The sequence below is a fragment of the Talpa occidentalis genome, unplaced genomic scaffold, assembly GCF_014898055.3.
Source record: "Talpa occidentalis isolate TD23 unplaced genomic scaffold, MPIMG_talOcc4v2.1 talOcc4.8, whole genome shotgun sequence".
Taxonomy (NCBI): domain Eukaryota; kingdom Metazoa; phylum Chordata; class Mammalia; order Eulipotyphla; family Talpidae; genus Talpa; species Talpa occidentalis.
This window is the reverse complement of record NW_023605194.1, coordinates 9,072,002-9,089,300: the sequence shown is the minus strand read 5'-3', so window position 1 is coordinate 9,089,300 and position 17,299 is coordinate 9,072,002. Positions and strand designations below refer to the sequence as shown.

At 40.3% G+C, this 17,299-nt stretch overlaps 1 protein-coding gene across 2 annotated transcripts in view; it reads right to left on the bottom strand.

Annotated features, from left to right (window-relative positions):
- The window catches only part of SHTN1 (shootin 1), a 95,414-nt gene that overhangs the window by 3,403 nt on the left and 74,712 nt on the right, over positions 1–17,299 (bottom strand). For both annotated transcript variants that reach the window (XM_037496556.2, XM_054690433.1), the window contains exon 16: positions 12,159–12,342. In XM_037496556.2, the coding sequence (XP_037352453.1) occupies positions 12,159–12,342 (184 nt within the window). The remainder of the gene's footprint in view (positions 1–12,158; positions 12,343–17,299) is intronic.

Sequence of the window (17,299 nt, the reverse complement as noted above, 5' to 3'; positions counted from 1 at the left end):
CCAAGTCTACTGACCACAGTTTTATCACTTCCTAACTGGTACTAAGAGATTTGTCCAAATGCTGGAAAACCACTCCACCAGCTTAGTTAGTTATCCTATCCATGTGACCTGGTTATCTCAGTTAAGTGATTAACACATACCTAACACACACACCTCCTTCGTAAGAGGTGGTAAACAAAAGCAAAGAGATTACCAAGGAGCAGGAAAGAAAGGCGCCACTGAAATGAGGACAGATTGCTCATTTCTTCTGTCTTGATTTCTAACTTGTCATTAGAAAGTACTACAGCACTACCATCTACCTTGGCCAAGGAGCTGGGTCTCAATATGTCTTTTACTGTGTTTTGAGACTTGTATGGAATGTCGTTTCCTGGTGCTACCTGACTGGACTTTCTCTGACCCAGACTGCATCCATTAGGGTACAGTCAGAGATGCAGAAGCACTCTGAGTGATACAGGGTCATTACAGGAATTAGACCTCAGGCAAAGGAGGGAGTTTGCTGGCAATCCATTAAGTCCGCTGCCTCTACATCTGATGCTGAGCTAGAAGTCAGCCATTCTGACAACTGGAAAGGAAGAGAGATGAAAAGTGGCAGAGAATGGAGACAATCCAGAGCTGCCTCTGTCTCTCACAATCTCCAAACCTGACGATGCAGATGACCTGCAGGGCAAGTGGGGGCCCACTCACATGGAGTCGAACATGCTCCTGGCCCAGGATTTGGAGAAGCTGGAAGAGAGGTGGGGTGAGCCAGAGAAGGTGTGGGCCAGCTGCTGCCACATGCCAAGTGGGTGACAACATGCATGGACTGTCAGTGCCTGGCCTATGCATTAAAAAAAAAAAAAGAAAAGTCTCCTATTTTGTTTGTGCCTTCAAACTCTCATGCAAATTTCTCTTGTGGCCAACCCAAATCTGAAAAGAAATGGGTAAAGAAATTCTAGAAATGAAGTTCCAGCCTAGCTAGTTGCTACAACAACGTCTGCAGTTCAAGTCATAGTCTGGCTCCACCATCCTGGCTTGAGCCCACTGCTATGGAAGCCAGTCAATTTGTTCTAAGCATGCAAAGGAAGGATTCATCTCATTCCAGGTGAGCGACTTCCATCAACCCATACTGACCTTCGCCACTTCTGTAGAATTACCATGGATGTTTTCATGCCTGTGTGTTTGCAGGTGAAGGGGGTGGCGAACACATCCTAAAAAAGCTTTCTTCTTCAGCTGGAGGCTGAAAACTTCCAGGAAATGCCCTCAGGCTCCCCAACAGCAACAAATGGATGTTGATTGGACTGAAAACTCAGAAACCTCGGTTTGTCCTGGAATTGTCTCAGTCCAAAGAACTGTTCTTCTCTCCTGAAGTAGGCTTCTTAAGCACAGATTAATCTATTATTAAGTCACCTGTAGGCTGCAATTTGAGAACCCCTATGTTGATTATCACTGAACTTGGCGCGGTGGGCAATTTCCCTCAATCTAAGCACTGAGAGAAAGAGTAACTGGCTTCTCAAGGATAATGACCATTGACCTGGAATCCCAATGGATTAAGGCACCATGGCAATCATGTAGTCCAAGCTGTCCTCTTTTCAATGAAGAAAATGAGGTTTGGGGAGGGGAAGAGCCTTGCTCATCAGCAGCAGAGCCAGAACAAGAATCAGTTCCTGCCTCCCTGTTCCTGCTTCTCCCACAGCAGCAGGCTGCTTACCAAAAGCTGCATCCTAAAAACATGATGATGCCGCCACAGGCTAATTTGGGCCTGTGTTTACTGATTTCTTTCTGAATCTCTGATTCCAGCTGCATCTATCAGATCTGCAAAAATAAAGTCTGTCTCTCCAGACTATCCTTTGATGTTTCCCCCTCTGGGAATTTTAGCAACTCATGCCTTGACATAACTAGGTCCATTCCTGGTTTCCATTGCGGTCTCCCCAGGGCTTCTTACAGAAGAAGGGAATTTCATCTTAGGCCACTCTTTGGGAAGAGTCTGAGTCTGCTCCCTGATGTGCTAAGTTGTGTCCCAGCTCTGACTCTAGACACCCAGAGTGGCAGGTTCTAGAGGGGTAAATCTGATGCTTCTCCCCCAAGGTAAGACTCCCAGGCACTCAAATGCAACCATCTAGTAGGTGTGCTCTCTGCCTCACTGCGTCTAAGAGTGATGATCACAAGTGAGGGAGGAAAATGGAGGCCTTATGAGGAGAAATGGCGGATCTTTTTGTGTATGCTGCAAAATTTCCCAGGAAAATATTTGATAAATGACATGAAGGCTAAAATGATAGGAAAGGAGTCACTGATGTGAACTAGTCCAGCCTTTGAAGGACTCGAATTTTGGAATCTTGATTTCCTGCCCAATATTTTTTCCTTACCACAACAAACCGATAGTAACTCATGATCCATTCAAATAGATATTTTCAGATTTCATTTGCTCAAAGACTATTTCAAGACCTCAAGACAAAAACAAAAATGCAAAATAGATGCTAGGAGACAATATGCCAATATCTGTAGGCCATTTTATGAAGCCTGATGCCCAGATACAACTCGGGTGACCATTCCCCTAACAGTAAGGGAGCCATAATGTGGGGCTTGAGCAGGTGGGGCCGCTTGCTGGTAAAAGACTTGATTCCAAACCATACTGGTACCAGAAGAATCAGAACAATTGCAAATGGTATTGCCAGAGCTGAACTTTATAAAGGGACTCGGTGATTTCTCAGACTGTGTTACAAGAGATGAAAGTGCGCAGCATTCTAATTTTTAAAAAGCACATCATTGTTTGCATTCAATGAAATTCCTTTCAAAATCAACTTTCCATGTTCCAATTATATTCAACAACATTCTAGCTAACATTTCGGCTGCAATTCAAATTAACTAATGCCCAAAAGAGTCCTAATAGACGTGGTTCTGAGCTCAATTGAATACAATCAAAGCTCATGAAATGAAGGGGGAAATGCTTATTTCATGCAAATTCTGCATATCACTCAAGCTTAATTTTACTGATAATATAAAGGTGGGACATTTTGAACATTACAGTGAATGAAACTTTTAAGCGGTGAGAGTTATTTTATAAAATGCTACCTCTGAAAAGCTGATTGCCAAACAGTATAAAAATGGTTTGAGGCATAAATGCCAAGTTCATTTCTATTTCGCTTCTGAGGTAACTATCTTTCAAATCGCAACAGCTGGACTATTTAACACAATCTGGTGAATCAGAGTGTAGTTCTCTGGTCTCCCAGCGGGACGTCTGCATTAGTCCGTGGCAGCCATCCAACACATGACGCTCAGCCGGACGGTCTGAACTCTGTTTCATTTACAATAAAACTGGATAAAGCCGCAATCATATTTACCACCTTCAAGGACAGAAAACGGAGAGATTTAAATTTGTCTTTATAAAGTAGTTTCCTGGGAAAACTCCAAAGAGAAAGTCAGATTTTATTTTCCCTGGTGTAAAAATAAGTCCTTCCTGCCACCCCCAACCCCCCCACCCACCTCGCCCGCAAGCCCTTGCCTGATGACTACAGCAGTGAACTGGAATGGCATTGTACAGAGGTGGTTTTTATTTCTCAGAAATTCCTATTTTTCAGGGGATTTTATTGAATACAATTGTCCAAAACTTCCCCAAATCAATGTTCAAACAGAGATGAAACTTTCTAAATTATTACCAATTCTAACGCTTTTTCATATCATGAAGGTAGAACAAAGCTAATGTTTTTTGGCTTTGTGGACTTTTATTTAAATTCTATTTTAGCTCAAAGAATAAATGGGTCTGCAGTGTGGCTCTGCTTCTATCTGAGGGAAAAACAGATCATTTTAAGTCATGAAAAAATCACACAGTTAGAGGACAGAAGACCATCGTGGTGAAGATCTGATGCTGGCCTGTAGGTGCTGATTTGCCCTCAAGAGGAACTAGACTTCCCTTTGCTCAGAGGTAAGAATGGCTGGGCCAACAGCTCTGTGTCCACCCTCAGTCAGTTTCCGTAGTGGGGGTCACTGCTTCATGGGGTCTCAGCAGCTGGGTCACATGCCAGACCACAGCGCAGGCCACGGGGCCTTATTCCTTATTCTTCCAAACTGTGCCTTGGACATTCCCAGATTCCAGAATACACAGGTGCATGGAAGCTCAGGAAACTGGACTGTTTGTGACAGCAAAACCAACGCTGATAATGTATGAATTAAGATTGATTTTGAGTTCAGGCACAGATCCTGAAATGTGTGATTTTTTTTTTCAAGTTACTTTTCAAGTTTTTTGTTTTTTTTTTTAATTTTGCACAACTTTAACTCACCAAGGAAAATCCATTCATATCCCAGGTATCACAAGTAAATTTTATTAAAGAGGAGTATTTTAAGAGACATAATCCTTCACAAAATTCACCATACAGAACGCTGGCTCCTCCCAAGCTGCCATGCACAAAATATTTCTGTTTTCATTCCAAGTTTGCAGGACACTACTTTAAAAAAATATTGAAATCCAATTTTTTTCCTTTAAATTTAGTATATTTATACTTTAAACTCTCTTTTAAGATGGGAAGTCCCAGAGAATTCAGGGTGCTGCTCTTTATATAGTCATAATATTAAGTATACTCCCAGTGAAATGTGCTTATCAGGTTTCAGAAGTGATGTTAATGCATCATTAGATCCAAAATCACATGTAACTTTGAGTAAACAAACTACTTTTATTTAAATAAATTAAAAACATTCTTCTCTACTCTGCTGTACACAAATAAAAAGAAACACAAATAACTCAGATATTCATTGAAAGATATCTTTAAAAAAAATTGCCAAAGCACCAAAAGCAATTTGGTTCTCTGTGGAAATGATATATTTTATGCTAAGTCTCTTAAAATCATAGGTGTTTGCCACTGGAGGCAAACGTTATAAGGCAACTAACTCTTTGAGAGAATTGAAAATTACTCAGCAGTATTTTAATAGTCATTTTGAGATTTACGCAACAGAATTTTAGCACTAGGTATAGCGCAGCCTCAACAATGGGCCTGGAAGTAGCTGCTGCTTATGCAGCAACTGGGAATACTTGTGAGACAACACCCACCGGCAGACCTTCCGGACCATCCACAGCACAACTCCCTGGGGGGGAGGAAAAGACTAAGTGAGGGGATCTCAACTTCCAGAACATTCAGTTGTTCTGCTAATTTTGTTGTTAAAACTTAATTGTCCATGTACAAGCACACACGGAGAACCTTTGTAGTGGTGCTTTGCTGAGCCGAGCTGTTTCCTGCAGTGTCCGTACACAATTCGGCAGTGCTAAGATTACAGTTGAGAGCAGAGCAAATCCTTTAATTGTATAAGAGCATCAGATTAAGCTAACTTCCATGCAGTCCATTCTGCCAGCCTGTAGTCTCTTCTGAGAAACCAGTGTTTACTAAGTAGAGGGAAGGCACCCCTGTCTCCCCGCTCTCCCCTCCACACCATACTCACATGCACACGTCTGTGCCTGCACACAGACATGTGCACACACGCACAGAGAGGAGGAAATGGGGAAAGGGTGGGGGGAGTAACAGGAAGGAAATCTACCCTTTCCACAACGGGGACCAAAAGAACATCTCTACTGTCCGTGTGAGTGAAATGTTGACCCAAACATCTCTTAAAGCGCTTTTTATGGCCAGCCAAATTAATTTCTACCTGAGAGCAATGTTTGAGAGGATAATTTTATGCCAATTTTTCCTAAAAATAAGAGTCTCAATTTCTCTTTGGTACCATATTTCAAAAGCTCAGATTCTCCAGCTCTAATGGAAAAAAAAAAAAGTCCTATTTTTGTACCTTAGTTTCACTCTGAAAATAATGAAATAAAATTGAAAAGACCAGTTAGAGGTCAAACAATGATAAAGTCAGTTTTACTTTTAATTCATAACCTGAAAGGCAATTAGATATTATTATTTTCTTTCTTAGAAATGTTTGACTATCACACTAACCAAGAGACATAAAATTTTTCTTTCACCAACTACCCTTTGGTATTCAGTTAATGGACCAAACAGGATGAACTGTTACAAAAATAAATCTGTGTGAAGCCAAAAGTCACATTTATTTAGAGACACCATAGATCTAGAAATGAAATGCAAATTAAAATAAAAAGGGTTTCATTGGAAAGGGACATTTTTCTATTGAAATTGAAGTCCTATAATTGCTACATGGATTTTTAGTTTTTCAATTCTTCTAGAGCAAAAAGCGACCTATTTTGACCTCCAAAACAAAAAAGGCAAGCTAGCTGCATAACTGATGGTTTAAAAGGAAATTTAAAAGAGCTTGATAGAGTTTTGGGGTGATCTAAGGTTGAAGAAAAATATGATCAATTAGAGAAGTATTAACTGGAAGACTTTCTGGCAATTGTGGCTTAAAAAGATCTTTGAGAATCAGGAAGAGGGAATACAACTATGAAATCACTACAAATCACACCAATTACCATGGATTCTGAATTCCCTTTCAAATGGGTTTCCCTTTAAAAGCAAGGTTTTATAGAAGTAACCAGATGAAATGAAAAGTCATCCCTTATTTAGTTGCATCTGTCAGGAGGAGATTTACCTTCCTGACAGTAATTAATAGAGAAATAAAGCTCAATAGAGACAATTACGGCCACTTCCAGATGAGACTGTTCAGTGATAAAAAAGCAAGATGGCAAGATTATAAGATACTCAGGCCTCTTCTTAGTTGTGATGCTGAAATCTTTTAAGATTTGCTGACCTCCTTCTCCACAGGGAAGGCCTCCTTGTCCTGCCTCCTCTTGATAGCAGAGATGCCCTCAGATAGGATAACCAAAGGCTACTCCATCACAACGCAAAGAGCTATGCAGTAACAGACCAAAGATGGGCCTCTCTCAAAGATTTGGAGCCTAAAGTGGGGACACACAGGAAGTGTTTTTGGACTATAGAATGTATGTCTTTGTCATCCGATGCGGGGGTGGGGAGAGGGGCGGGGAGAGGGTGGAGAATAGGCTCCAGAGAGAGCACAGTGGATTATGGTGTGGGACTACGGGCTGTTTTGGCAGTGGGTGAACTTTGGTGACTACACCTGAAGAGATCCTATAGTCCAAAATATTAACAATGATGTGAACCAATGATACATAAATAAAAAATTAAAAAAGAAAAAGAATGTAGGTCTTTGAAACAAATGAATTCACAGATAGTGATTCACCTTTATATTATTTGGTAAAGCACCTTTCTAATCCAATGATGAGAGTCAGATATCTTCATTAAACCAATAAAATTCTAATAAATTTTAAAAAGTACACACAGAATTTATGCTAAAGACTAATGTAGATTAGGCATATTCTGATATGCTAATAGCCAAAGTTTATGAAGCACACCCCTTCTTTATGGGACATTTGGCATGAAAAACAAAGTGATCTCTTTCCAACCACGTTCAAGTAATTTTTCTAATTCAGACTGGCTCTCCTTTTACAGAATTCTTTGTTTTCTGAATTAATATTTTCTTTCTTTGACAAGAGATATTTTAATTGCATAGGTCTGCCTTACGAGGAGGAGAGAGGAAGGGGTGTTGTGAGGATGGAGGGTGATAATCCAAAATAACCCAATTTATTTCCTCTGTGATCAGAAATTTCCATCCAAAAAGCATTTGGGGCAACAGCCACAGAGGTGGAATGAGAATCTCTAACCTCTAAAAGTACTATTCTGAAGAATCACAGTTACCTTGATTCAGACTGATAAATTCTGATGTTTAAAATTTATCTTACACTTCTAGGAATTTGTGTGTTTTACTGGAAACCTGTATTGAGAGACACATTATAGGCAGCTGATAAGTGCTTAGCTGTGTTCTTTATCTTATCTGTGGAGAGTTTTACCATGTAACTACATTTGTAAGGAATTGTTGGGATTCTAGAGAGTGTCAAATTTTCCTGCCTCAATTTTAGATAAGGAAAAACACAACAAAAAGAAAACAGAACAAAGAGGTTACAAGACATTCCTAAGGTCACCAGGCCCAGCCAAAACCCAGGTGTCCAGTATCTCAGCTTTCAACTCTTCACTTTTGTCTCTGATTATCCAGTAATGGCCCACCATTATAACTTTAGCATAGGCTAGAAAAGCAATTTATTGTGATACTTTCATAGATTATCTAATTTTCATGACAACCCTGAAAAGCATTCCTCATTTTACACATGAGGAACCAGCCAAAGATTAAATAACTTGTCCAAGGTTTTAAAGATGATAAATGGCAAGCCCAGGCTTCAAGCCCTACGTAATTTTGAAGGTCAAGTTCTGAAAGACCAGGACGCCACTTTCCCAACCTGTGCACACACTGCAAGGCACAGCTCAGGAAAGCGACCACACTGCTCATGGAGAATTCTTGCAATTAAGTATTAAAGGTGTCTCTAGCCTTCTCATTAAGTCCTTGGGAAATAAACCCATATAGCTTTGGTTCTATAACTTACTGGGTAGGAGTTATTCAGTTATTTAGAATACACATCTATGCTGATTTTAGGAATTGATTAAAACAAACAAACAAAAAACTTCACCAGAATAGCTGGATGTTATTTAATTTTCTGGTTAAGAGGTTATGAGGAGGGCCTCCCGGATGGCGCAGCGGTTGAGCGCTGGGTTGCGAAGCTGCCCGCGGCCTCTGCGGCGCCGGTTCGATCCCCGGCTGCTCCCCGGCCACCGAGGAGGGTCCCACATGGTGCGCAGACCTCTCCTGCCACCCGCTGCTCCCCTCAGCAGTGTACTTCGGTCCTTCTGCCTGCTCTGCTCCCCGCTCTGGCTCTGGTGAATTCTCTCACCCTCCCGCGCTTCTGACTGTACCCTGTGCTTGTATAAATAAATAAATAAATCTTAAAAAAAAAAAAAAAAGTATAAAAAAAAAAAAAAAAAAGAGGTTATGAGGAGACATCTTTGTTTCTACCCTTACACTTAGTGTCTTTTTGAGAAGGTTAGCAAACTTTCCTGCCCACTGAAGTCAATCAAATAAAGACAACTGGATCTTCCTTTTACAACTCAGTATTCTAGTGCCTCTGATGGTTTTGTCTTATGTAGGTACAAAGATGCAGAAGATATGCAAGATTAGGCTGAATGTAAATGGCTCCTGAGCATTTACAAAATGTTTAAAAACTCCAATTAGTCAGATAACAAACAAAAACCTTTAATATCTAGGTTGCTTATATGTGTGATTGTTGAATAATGGGAAAATGCTGGCTGAGTGTTCTAATCACTGATATTCTGCAGTTTTATTGATTCTGAACATGTGTTCGATCATTTATTTATTCAACAAGTATTAATCAAGAGCCTCCCAGGAAGCAGGAATTGTTCCAGGTGTTTGAGATACACCAGTGAGCAAAACCAGCATCCCCCAAATTCCTGCCTTCATGGAGCTTCCATCCTAGCAGGGGAAGAAAGTAAGCAGTAAATATAATAAAGTAGAAAGTATGATAGAAAGTAATTGCTGGGAGGAAAAACGAAGGAGGGTACAGAGGAGCCAGAATTTGGGAAAGATGAGTTACAATTTTAAGTAGGATGTTCAGGATAGGCCTGATTGAAAAGCAAGGAATTAATGGAGATGAAATAGTCATGTAGCTAGTAGGAGAGTACATTAGGCAAGAGCGCACAGCAGAAGCCAGGGGCCCCGGGTGGAATGATACTTGGTCAAAGAGCCAAAGTGGAGGGGGAAGCGGAGGGAAGAGAAGGAGGGACAGAGTATGGGCAACACCATATACTAGATGTCGCTGTGACCAATGTCCTCCCTTGACCAATTTGATTCTCCGTCAAGAGCCGAGAGTGCTACTGGTCCAAAACACGGGAGTGGTGTCCCAGACCAAATAAAGGTGCAACACTAGAGTGTAAAGACTGATTTAAAAAGCAAAGGAAACATTTCACCTTTTAATTGCTGATCTGACTTCAAAGTACTCTGACAATTTAGGTCTGTGAAGTAAAACAATGTGGTTGCTTCTGCTTTACGGTTAGTCTAACCGAGTGAACTTGATTATCAAAACCAGATGGAAACAGCCCTGCAAATAATCCTTTCCATTCCTGGCAGCTAGGCTAGGTTCGGGAATCTGGATAAATCATGTGAGTTTTTACTTTTAAAACCTGCATGTAGGGCCTCCCCAGTGGCGCAGTGGTTGAACGCTGGGTTGCGAAGCTGCCCGCGGTCTCTGCGGCGCCGGTTCGATCCCCGGCTGCTCCTTGGCCACCGGAGGAGGGTCCCACATGGCGCGCAGACCTCTCCTGCCGCCCGCTGCTCCCCTCAGCAGTGTACTTCTGTCCTTCTGCCTGTTCTGTTCCCCGCTCTGGCTCTGGTGAATTCTCTCACCCTCCCGTGCTTCTGACTGTACCCAGTGCATGTATAAACAAACAAACAAATAAATAAATAAAACATGCCTCTATATATAAAAAAAAAAAAAAAAAAAAAAATAAAACCTGCATGTAACTACATTAAGACAGGCTTCCTTTACTCTTTCAAAAGCTAAGTTTAAATAATAATAAATAATAATAAATAATAACCATGTTCATACACAAAATAGTTGGATTCGTTTGGACAGTTTAACTGCACATAATAGACAGATTTTTCAGAGAGGCGTTCTTCTTTGCTACGTGACTATCAATATGAAAATATATGGCATTAGTTATTTCAGCTAAAGAATGTCAAGAACTGAATAATCAAGCATTAAGTTACAAAGTTTAAAAGTTAATACAGCAGCACAGAGTATTTGTATTAGAGCTTTAAGTAGATAAATTAAATTGAAATGTGTCTCTTAAGCAGTCATTGAACAAGCAAGATGAGAAATAAATTGAGCTTCACATGGGCCTTTATGGCATCTAACAACTGTGTCTGTCAACACATGGATCCTTTTCACTGTCAATTCAACACACATTTTGCAGACCTTGGGCCTGCAATTATTTCATTTCCTTTCTTGGAAATGTAATTTCCACTTACTTTTGGAGAATAAAAGGCAGACAAAAGGAGGAAGGAGTTGCAGTATTTTCTGATTAAGATTATCTGTGTAAAATGGTAAAAGAAAAAAAAATCTATACACACACACTGAAGCATTTCTCAGAAACTAACTTGTCTCAGCCAAATTGCTTTTGTGTCTAGATATTGGTTCAAATGTAGCCAGATTGCTGATGTCAAATTAGGTGTTAAACAAATTTAATAGGAAAGATGAAGAATGAATATAGATCATCTTTCTGTTAGAACTGTTCAAATGACTCCAGTCAAAAGAAAGAAAACACACGACTGCAGGAGAAAAAGTGCTTTTAAACACAATGAAATTAGATAAAACTGTAAATCTGAGAAGAAGGCCATTCATTCCAAAAGAGGGAAAAAAAAAAGTTAATAGTACCAATGGGAGAAATGTGCAAGAGTGGAAGAAAATACCGGTTGGCAAAAATAGATCTAAACTGAATTCCAACTTCATTTGTCCAGGCTTCACCTTTTAAACTAAGACAGGTAGAGGTACAAAAAAAAGGGAGTTCTTTCTCTCTTGATAGAACAGGAAATCAGAGGTTTAATTAACCGTGATTACAATACTCCGCTGATCTGATTTGTCTCACCTCTTCCTTTTCTTTAAGTGACAAACCAGCTGACATCCTGGCAAGAGAACTAAAGCAAAACTAGAATAATTTCAGAAAGAGCTTGCCATTGTTATGAAACAAATTGATCCTTCACCAGATCTGTCTGAAACACATTCAATAGCAGGATTAACTCTTTGACAATCAAAGTGCCACTTTGGAGCAAGTCTACATATATAACTCTTTACATTGGATATTTTAATTCCCAGGGAAGAGCAATATTAAGGCACAACTTTAGCTAAAGACCAGAAAATGAGTTTGTAAAAACGTACCCTTCAAGTACATTTGAAGATCTAGTGTCTTCCTTGACTACTCTTGAACTATTAAGAGGTGTAGGTGTAATCTTGATCTTAATCTTGAAAGAATGGTTAACTATATTCTGATGATGAATAAGTATCACCCAGGTCAATTTATTGCGTAGAAGAAGAATCTGATGACTAAACCAGTTTAGGAACTCTCTTTACACGTATCTGCTTTGGATCAGAGTTAAGACCTATATGCTAGGAGCCTAGAATCAAAAGTTGGCTCATCAAATGCAGAAAGAAGAGTATTTGCTGGCCAAATCAACATCTCTATAGAGAGAAATCAAGCAAAGCAACACACAAATCAGTCATCACAGATCCGTCTACACACTACTTAGTAAAGAGCGACGTTACTTACTGAAACGCAACCTTGGAACTTGCGCATCCTTCCAATTTACACGACCCTTCACCTGGTTCAGGTGTTGGGGGGGACTGGCTGTTGAATTCTGCCTCCAGAGTTTTCTTGTTCAAGGCTGTTCTGGATACAGAACCCAACACAGGCATGGATTTGGACTCTGAGGTGGCTAATATCCCGGTTGGACCTTAAAACCAAACACATACCTCAAGTTTAATAATTCTGAGTGATACTTATTAACATGGCACTGAAAAACAGATTAGTTGAAAATCCCTTGGGAAGAGAAAAGGCCAAGTTTTTTAAAATTTCAAGCTGCAAAAATGTTCCTACAAGAAATGTGCTCTGCTTTGGTGGTGCTACGCTTTTCAGTGTACCAGGACCATGCTGAGAAATTGTCTTCACACCTTTAGGAAACCACAAAACCCAAGCCCTAGCTCCCTCGCTGACCAGAGTGCTCAGTGGGTTTGTGGAAATTCTTTTCTTCTGGCAGAGTGTGGCTTTCTGACAGCCCTACTTGAACCATTTGGCCTCTCAAGAGTTAATGCTTCCCAAAACTCAGCTCTGCATTTTAAACAGAAAATGGAACAATGTCAAAGGCTCTTTTTAAAAGGCTCATAAAGGCTTCTTGAGCATTAAACAGCTTTTATGAACATTTTCATTTTAATGTGATTGAGAAGTAAGTGGATTTATTTCCCCTTAAAATAGAGACACAGGATTATAAAAATTAAGTGGCAAAGAGTTAGGACTTTTCTGCTCTTTGGGACAGATTTTTAAAACAGTAAAAGGGCTTGTTACTGAAATTATTGGCATATCAAGCTAAAAATTCTGGGCCCTGGAGCCAAGCGCCATCATTACTTTTTATTCAGTCTCTAGTTAGGCACTATTTTTGACAGTTTTTCTCAAAGCAAGATTCTAATGTGTGTTTGTTGAAATTTCAGAAGGAATTCTTTTAAAACAAAGAAATTTATAGTCAGTCACAAATGTGCAAATAATATTAGAACTTCTAAAAATGAACCTAGAGAATACTTTTGAGAGGTGCCACTAAGAACAGGACAAAACCTGGGAGACTCTTTATACTTAAGAAATGTCAGATCAACTCCTAAAATGGAAAGTACTAGAGGGTATAATCCAAAATGATTGATATTTAGCTCTGGAATTTTATTCTTGCTATATATAAATGTGTCTGATGTATTATATCAACAATGGCATCCTAATTTGAAGAACCTATCTAAGAGACTAGAAATTTGTTCAGCCATCCTGTTGTGCCACCTTCAGCCTTGCTCTGTGTGGGAAGTACAGACTGCCTGGGGTCTAGGGGAAATCCTCAGACTAGAAAGTATCATATCTGTTTTCCTCATTTATTTCATTTATACAATCTAGGAAGACACATTCATGATATTACTGAATATTCAGGTTCCTTTCCAACTATGTTGAGCCTCACATGTTGTTGGGAAGGTGGAAATAAAGAGAGAAGGACAGAAAGATCAAGAAAGAAAGTTCCTGAAAATAAATATATGAAGTGAATTCAAGATTCACTTAAGCTCCATTCTACCCTTGGATAACTGTTGACTACTACATTAGATAGTTCAAACAATCTCTCCTTGTAGGGAAACAAGATCTGTTTCTGAATACACCAACCCCTATTGCTTATTCTGCAACTGAAGCCAATTCAAAAAGCAGAGCCAGAACTCTTATTTTTCTTACATACAAAAAGAAAGAAAAATGCATAATGTTTAAGCGTATTATTATTTTTATGACTGCATCCTATTTAAGTTGCCCAGTGTATTTCAAGAGGTACTTGATGCTCTTTAAAATGCTTGGTAGGCCACATGTCTAGGCAAAACAAGGGAGTATCAGTTAGGTTCATAAGAAAAATCCTAGGGCCTCCCCGGTGGCTCAGCGGTTGAGCGCTGGATTGCGAAGCTGCCCGAAGCCTCTGCAGCGCCAGTTCGATCCCTGGCTGCTCCCCGGCCACCGGCCACCCGGAGGAGGGTCCCACATGGCGCGCAGACCTCTCCTGCCGCCCGCTGCTCCCCTCAGCAGTGTACTTCGGTCCTTCTGCCTGCTCTGCTCCCCGCTCTGGCTCTGGTGAATTCTCTCACCCCCACCCCCAACCCCACACTTCTGACTATACCCAGTGCTTGTATAAATAAATAAATAAATTTTTTAAAAAAAGAAAAATCCTAAAGGAAAAAAATGCTACACTGACCACTGGGGAGATACTAACTAACTTGGGATCTGTGTTCTGCAGCCCTCAGGTTACCTTGCCCCCTTGGGTGCTTTCTCTACTGTTGTGACCACACATTTAGCTTCCCTAGTAGCCTCCGTTGGAAGAAAGAAAATTCTTGGGAGATTCAAGACTATCTGAGGCGCAAACCTATCAAACTGATCTCTATAATTTGCTCCCACCACACATGCAGTTATATTGCTTTAGTTTCTCATTTTTCACCCCTGGAATTGTCACTTTGTCATTTCATGACATTTATAAAAAGACTTTCATGTAAATCTCTCTTCTGGTTTGATGCTAGGAGAACATTTGTAAAAAATATAGTAGGGCCTCCCCGGTGGCACAGCAGTTGAGCACTGGGTTGCAAAGCTGCCCGCAGACTCTGCAGCGCCGGTTTGATCCCCGGCCACCAGCGAGGGTCCCATATGGAGCGCAGACCTCTCCTGCTGCCTGCTGCTCCCCTCAGCAGTGTACTTCGGTCCTTCTGCCTGCTCTGCTCCCTGCTCTGGCTCTGGTGAATTCTCTCACCCTCCTGCGCTTCTGACTGTACCCAGTGCTTGTATAAATAAATAAATAAATAAATAAATAAATAAATAAATAAATAATCTTAAAAAATATATATATAGTATACTTTCTTCTGCTAGATGAAAGTTTATAAGTCCGTTTTCTCCCCTCCCTTTTTTCTTTGGCTATTAGGAAGCACAAAAGAAAACTTCTGCTCAGCTACAAGTTTCTCTCTTCACATGTGCTTCCTCTCCACACTGCCAGTTACACTATTTTTATTTCTCTATCCCAATATTGATTCTTTTGAATATTCTCTACTTTCCTCAAATGATAAATTGAATATGTATCTATTAGAATATAATAAATGAAACATTCTCACCACGCCCATAACCTGTGTTTCTACCTTTCTCCACTCTTCGAAATAATCACATTCTCATATTGACTGAGATGAAATGTTCTCTCCTTGAAAACTAATGCTGAAGTGGTGAGTGCTGTTGTACTAATTTCAAGAGTGAAGAAGCTTCCAGAGGATCAACTATGTCAGAGGCAAAATGCAGAGCACAAAATGGCGTCTACTACATCCTAAAAAATAATGTCTGCCACGAGTATTTTAAGATTTTTTTTTTTTTAAAGATTTATTTATTTATTATTTATACAAGCACTGGTTACAGTCAGAAGCGCGGGAGGGTGAGAGAATTCACCAGAGCCAGAGCGGGGAGCAGAGCAGGCAGAAGGACCGAAGTACACTGCTGAGGGGAGCAGCGGGCGGCAGGAGAGGTCTGCGCGCCATGTGGGACCCTCCTCTGGTGGCCGGGGAGCAGCCGGGGATTGAACCGGTGCTACAGAGGCTACGGGCAGCTTCGCAACCCAGTGCTCAACCGCTGCGCCACCGGGAGGCCCACAAGTATTTTAAAGACGAAATATTGGAAACAATGATTAAGTCACAAAATGAATGATGACTCATTATGAAGACTGGGCAGATGCTTTTAAAGTGAGCCCAAGGGTGGGGGGGAATCCCTCATAACCTTCCTGAGAGGTGGCTATTCTTTGGGGGAATGGGGACGTGTAATTCTGATTAGATTTTAACGGCAGAATTTCCAGACCACACTAAAAACTGATGAGCTGTTTTTCTTTTCTTTTCTTTTGTTTTTAGGAAGGAAATGAAGGTTTCATATCTCTTTATAATACTAATCTGATTGGTATTATGGTGCTTTTGGTTCAAAGAACCAATGCACCCCATTGTTTGAGTAAATCCCTAGGTGAAATTAGAACTTGATGATCAAAAACCAAAATTCTTAATATTGTAGCAAGTTAAATTCAGCAAGGATGACTTTGAAAATTTAAACAATGATTAATAAGTTGACTGAAGTGCATCTAAAAATTTCAGCCAATTACCAATAGTGGCTGATTAATTTTACTTTGGAGAAGTTGATTTTTTTTTAACTTTGGAGTAGTTTTTAAAGCTGGTGCCCATGCCACAGGGAACCAGGGATGAATAAACCTGATAAAGATTTATATTAGTTCCTGTGACCAAGCTGATCAAAACTAAAACCAAACAAAATTAAGTTCTGAGACAGATTTTGAAGACCAACACTTGTACATCACGACAAAATGCAAACTGAGCTCAAGCCTTGCTAGGAAGTTCACTTACAGTGATGGAGATGGAATTTCTTATTCATTTGGTGCACGGAGGCAATAAAACAGAAACAGATAAAAAAATAAAGATGATTTATCTACATTTGCAACTGAAGTGTGAACTATTTCTACAATCTATTGTGTGCTAATTTTGTGCCAGGCATAGAGCTATAAGAGAAACAGTGAGGATCAAGCTCTAGCCAGTAGGTGGTACTCATGGCCAGTTCAGTTGGTAGAAGGCAGAGCCTTTAGACTCCATTTCCTGAATGGGGGAAGCTGCTGGTGAGGAAGGATGTCTGTGAAGAAGTCACCAACTTGAAGTGTGTGGCTTTGGCTTGGACCTAGGTCTCTGCTCAGCAGATACTATAGGACAGATGGCATCTGGGCATGTGCCTGCCGGTAAATTTTCCTTTCTCTCTCCTCCCCCTTTTCTCACTCTTTGTGTAAATAAATTTTGTTATTGCTATTTTATTTCTTCTGCCTGCTTTTAGCTTATGTCTTATGTTCATAAGTATGTGGGTGAAGCCCATCAACCGGGTAAACAGGAAGCAACCCACTGGGTTTACTCCATTATAGTGCTAAGCACATTTGCTACACTGACTTCCTTAATCCTTAGAATAATCCTTTGAAGTAGTACTTTTATTAACCTCATTTAATAGATGAAGAAATTGAGGCACAGAGATGTTAAGAAATTTGCTTCAGGCCAAGCAGCTGAGAGATGACAAAGCTGGGATTCAAACTCAGGAGTCCTGATTCTGATTCTGGGGCCTATATTCCC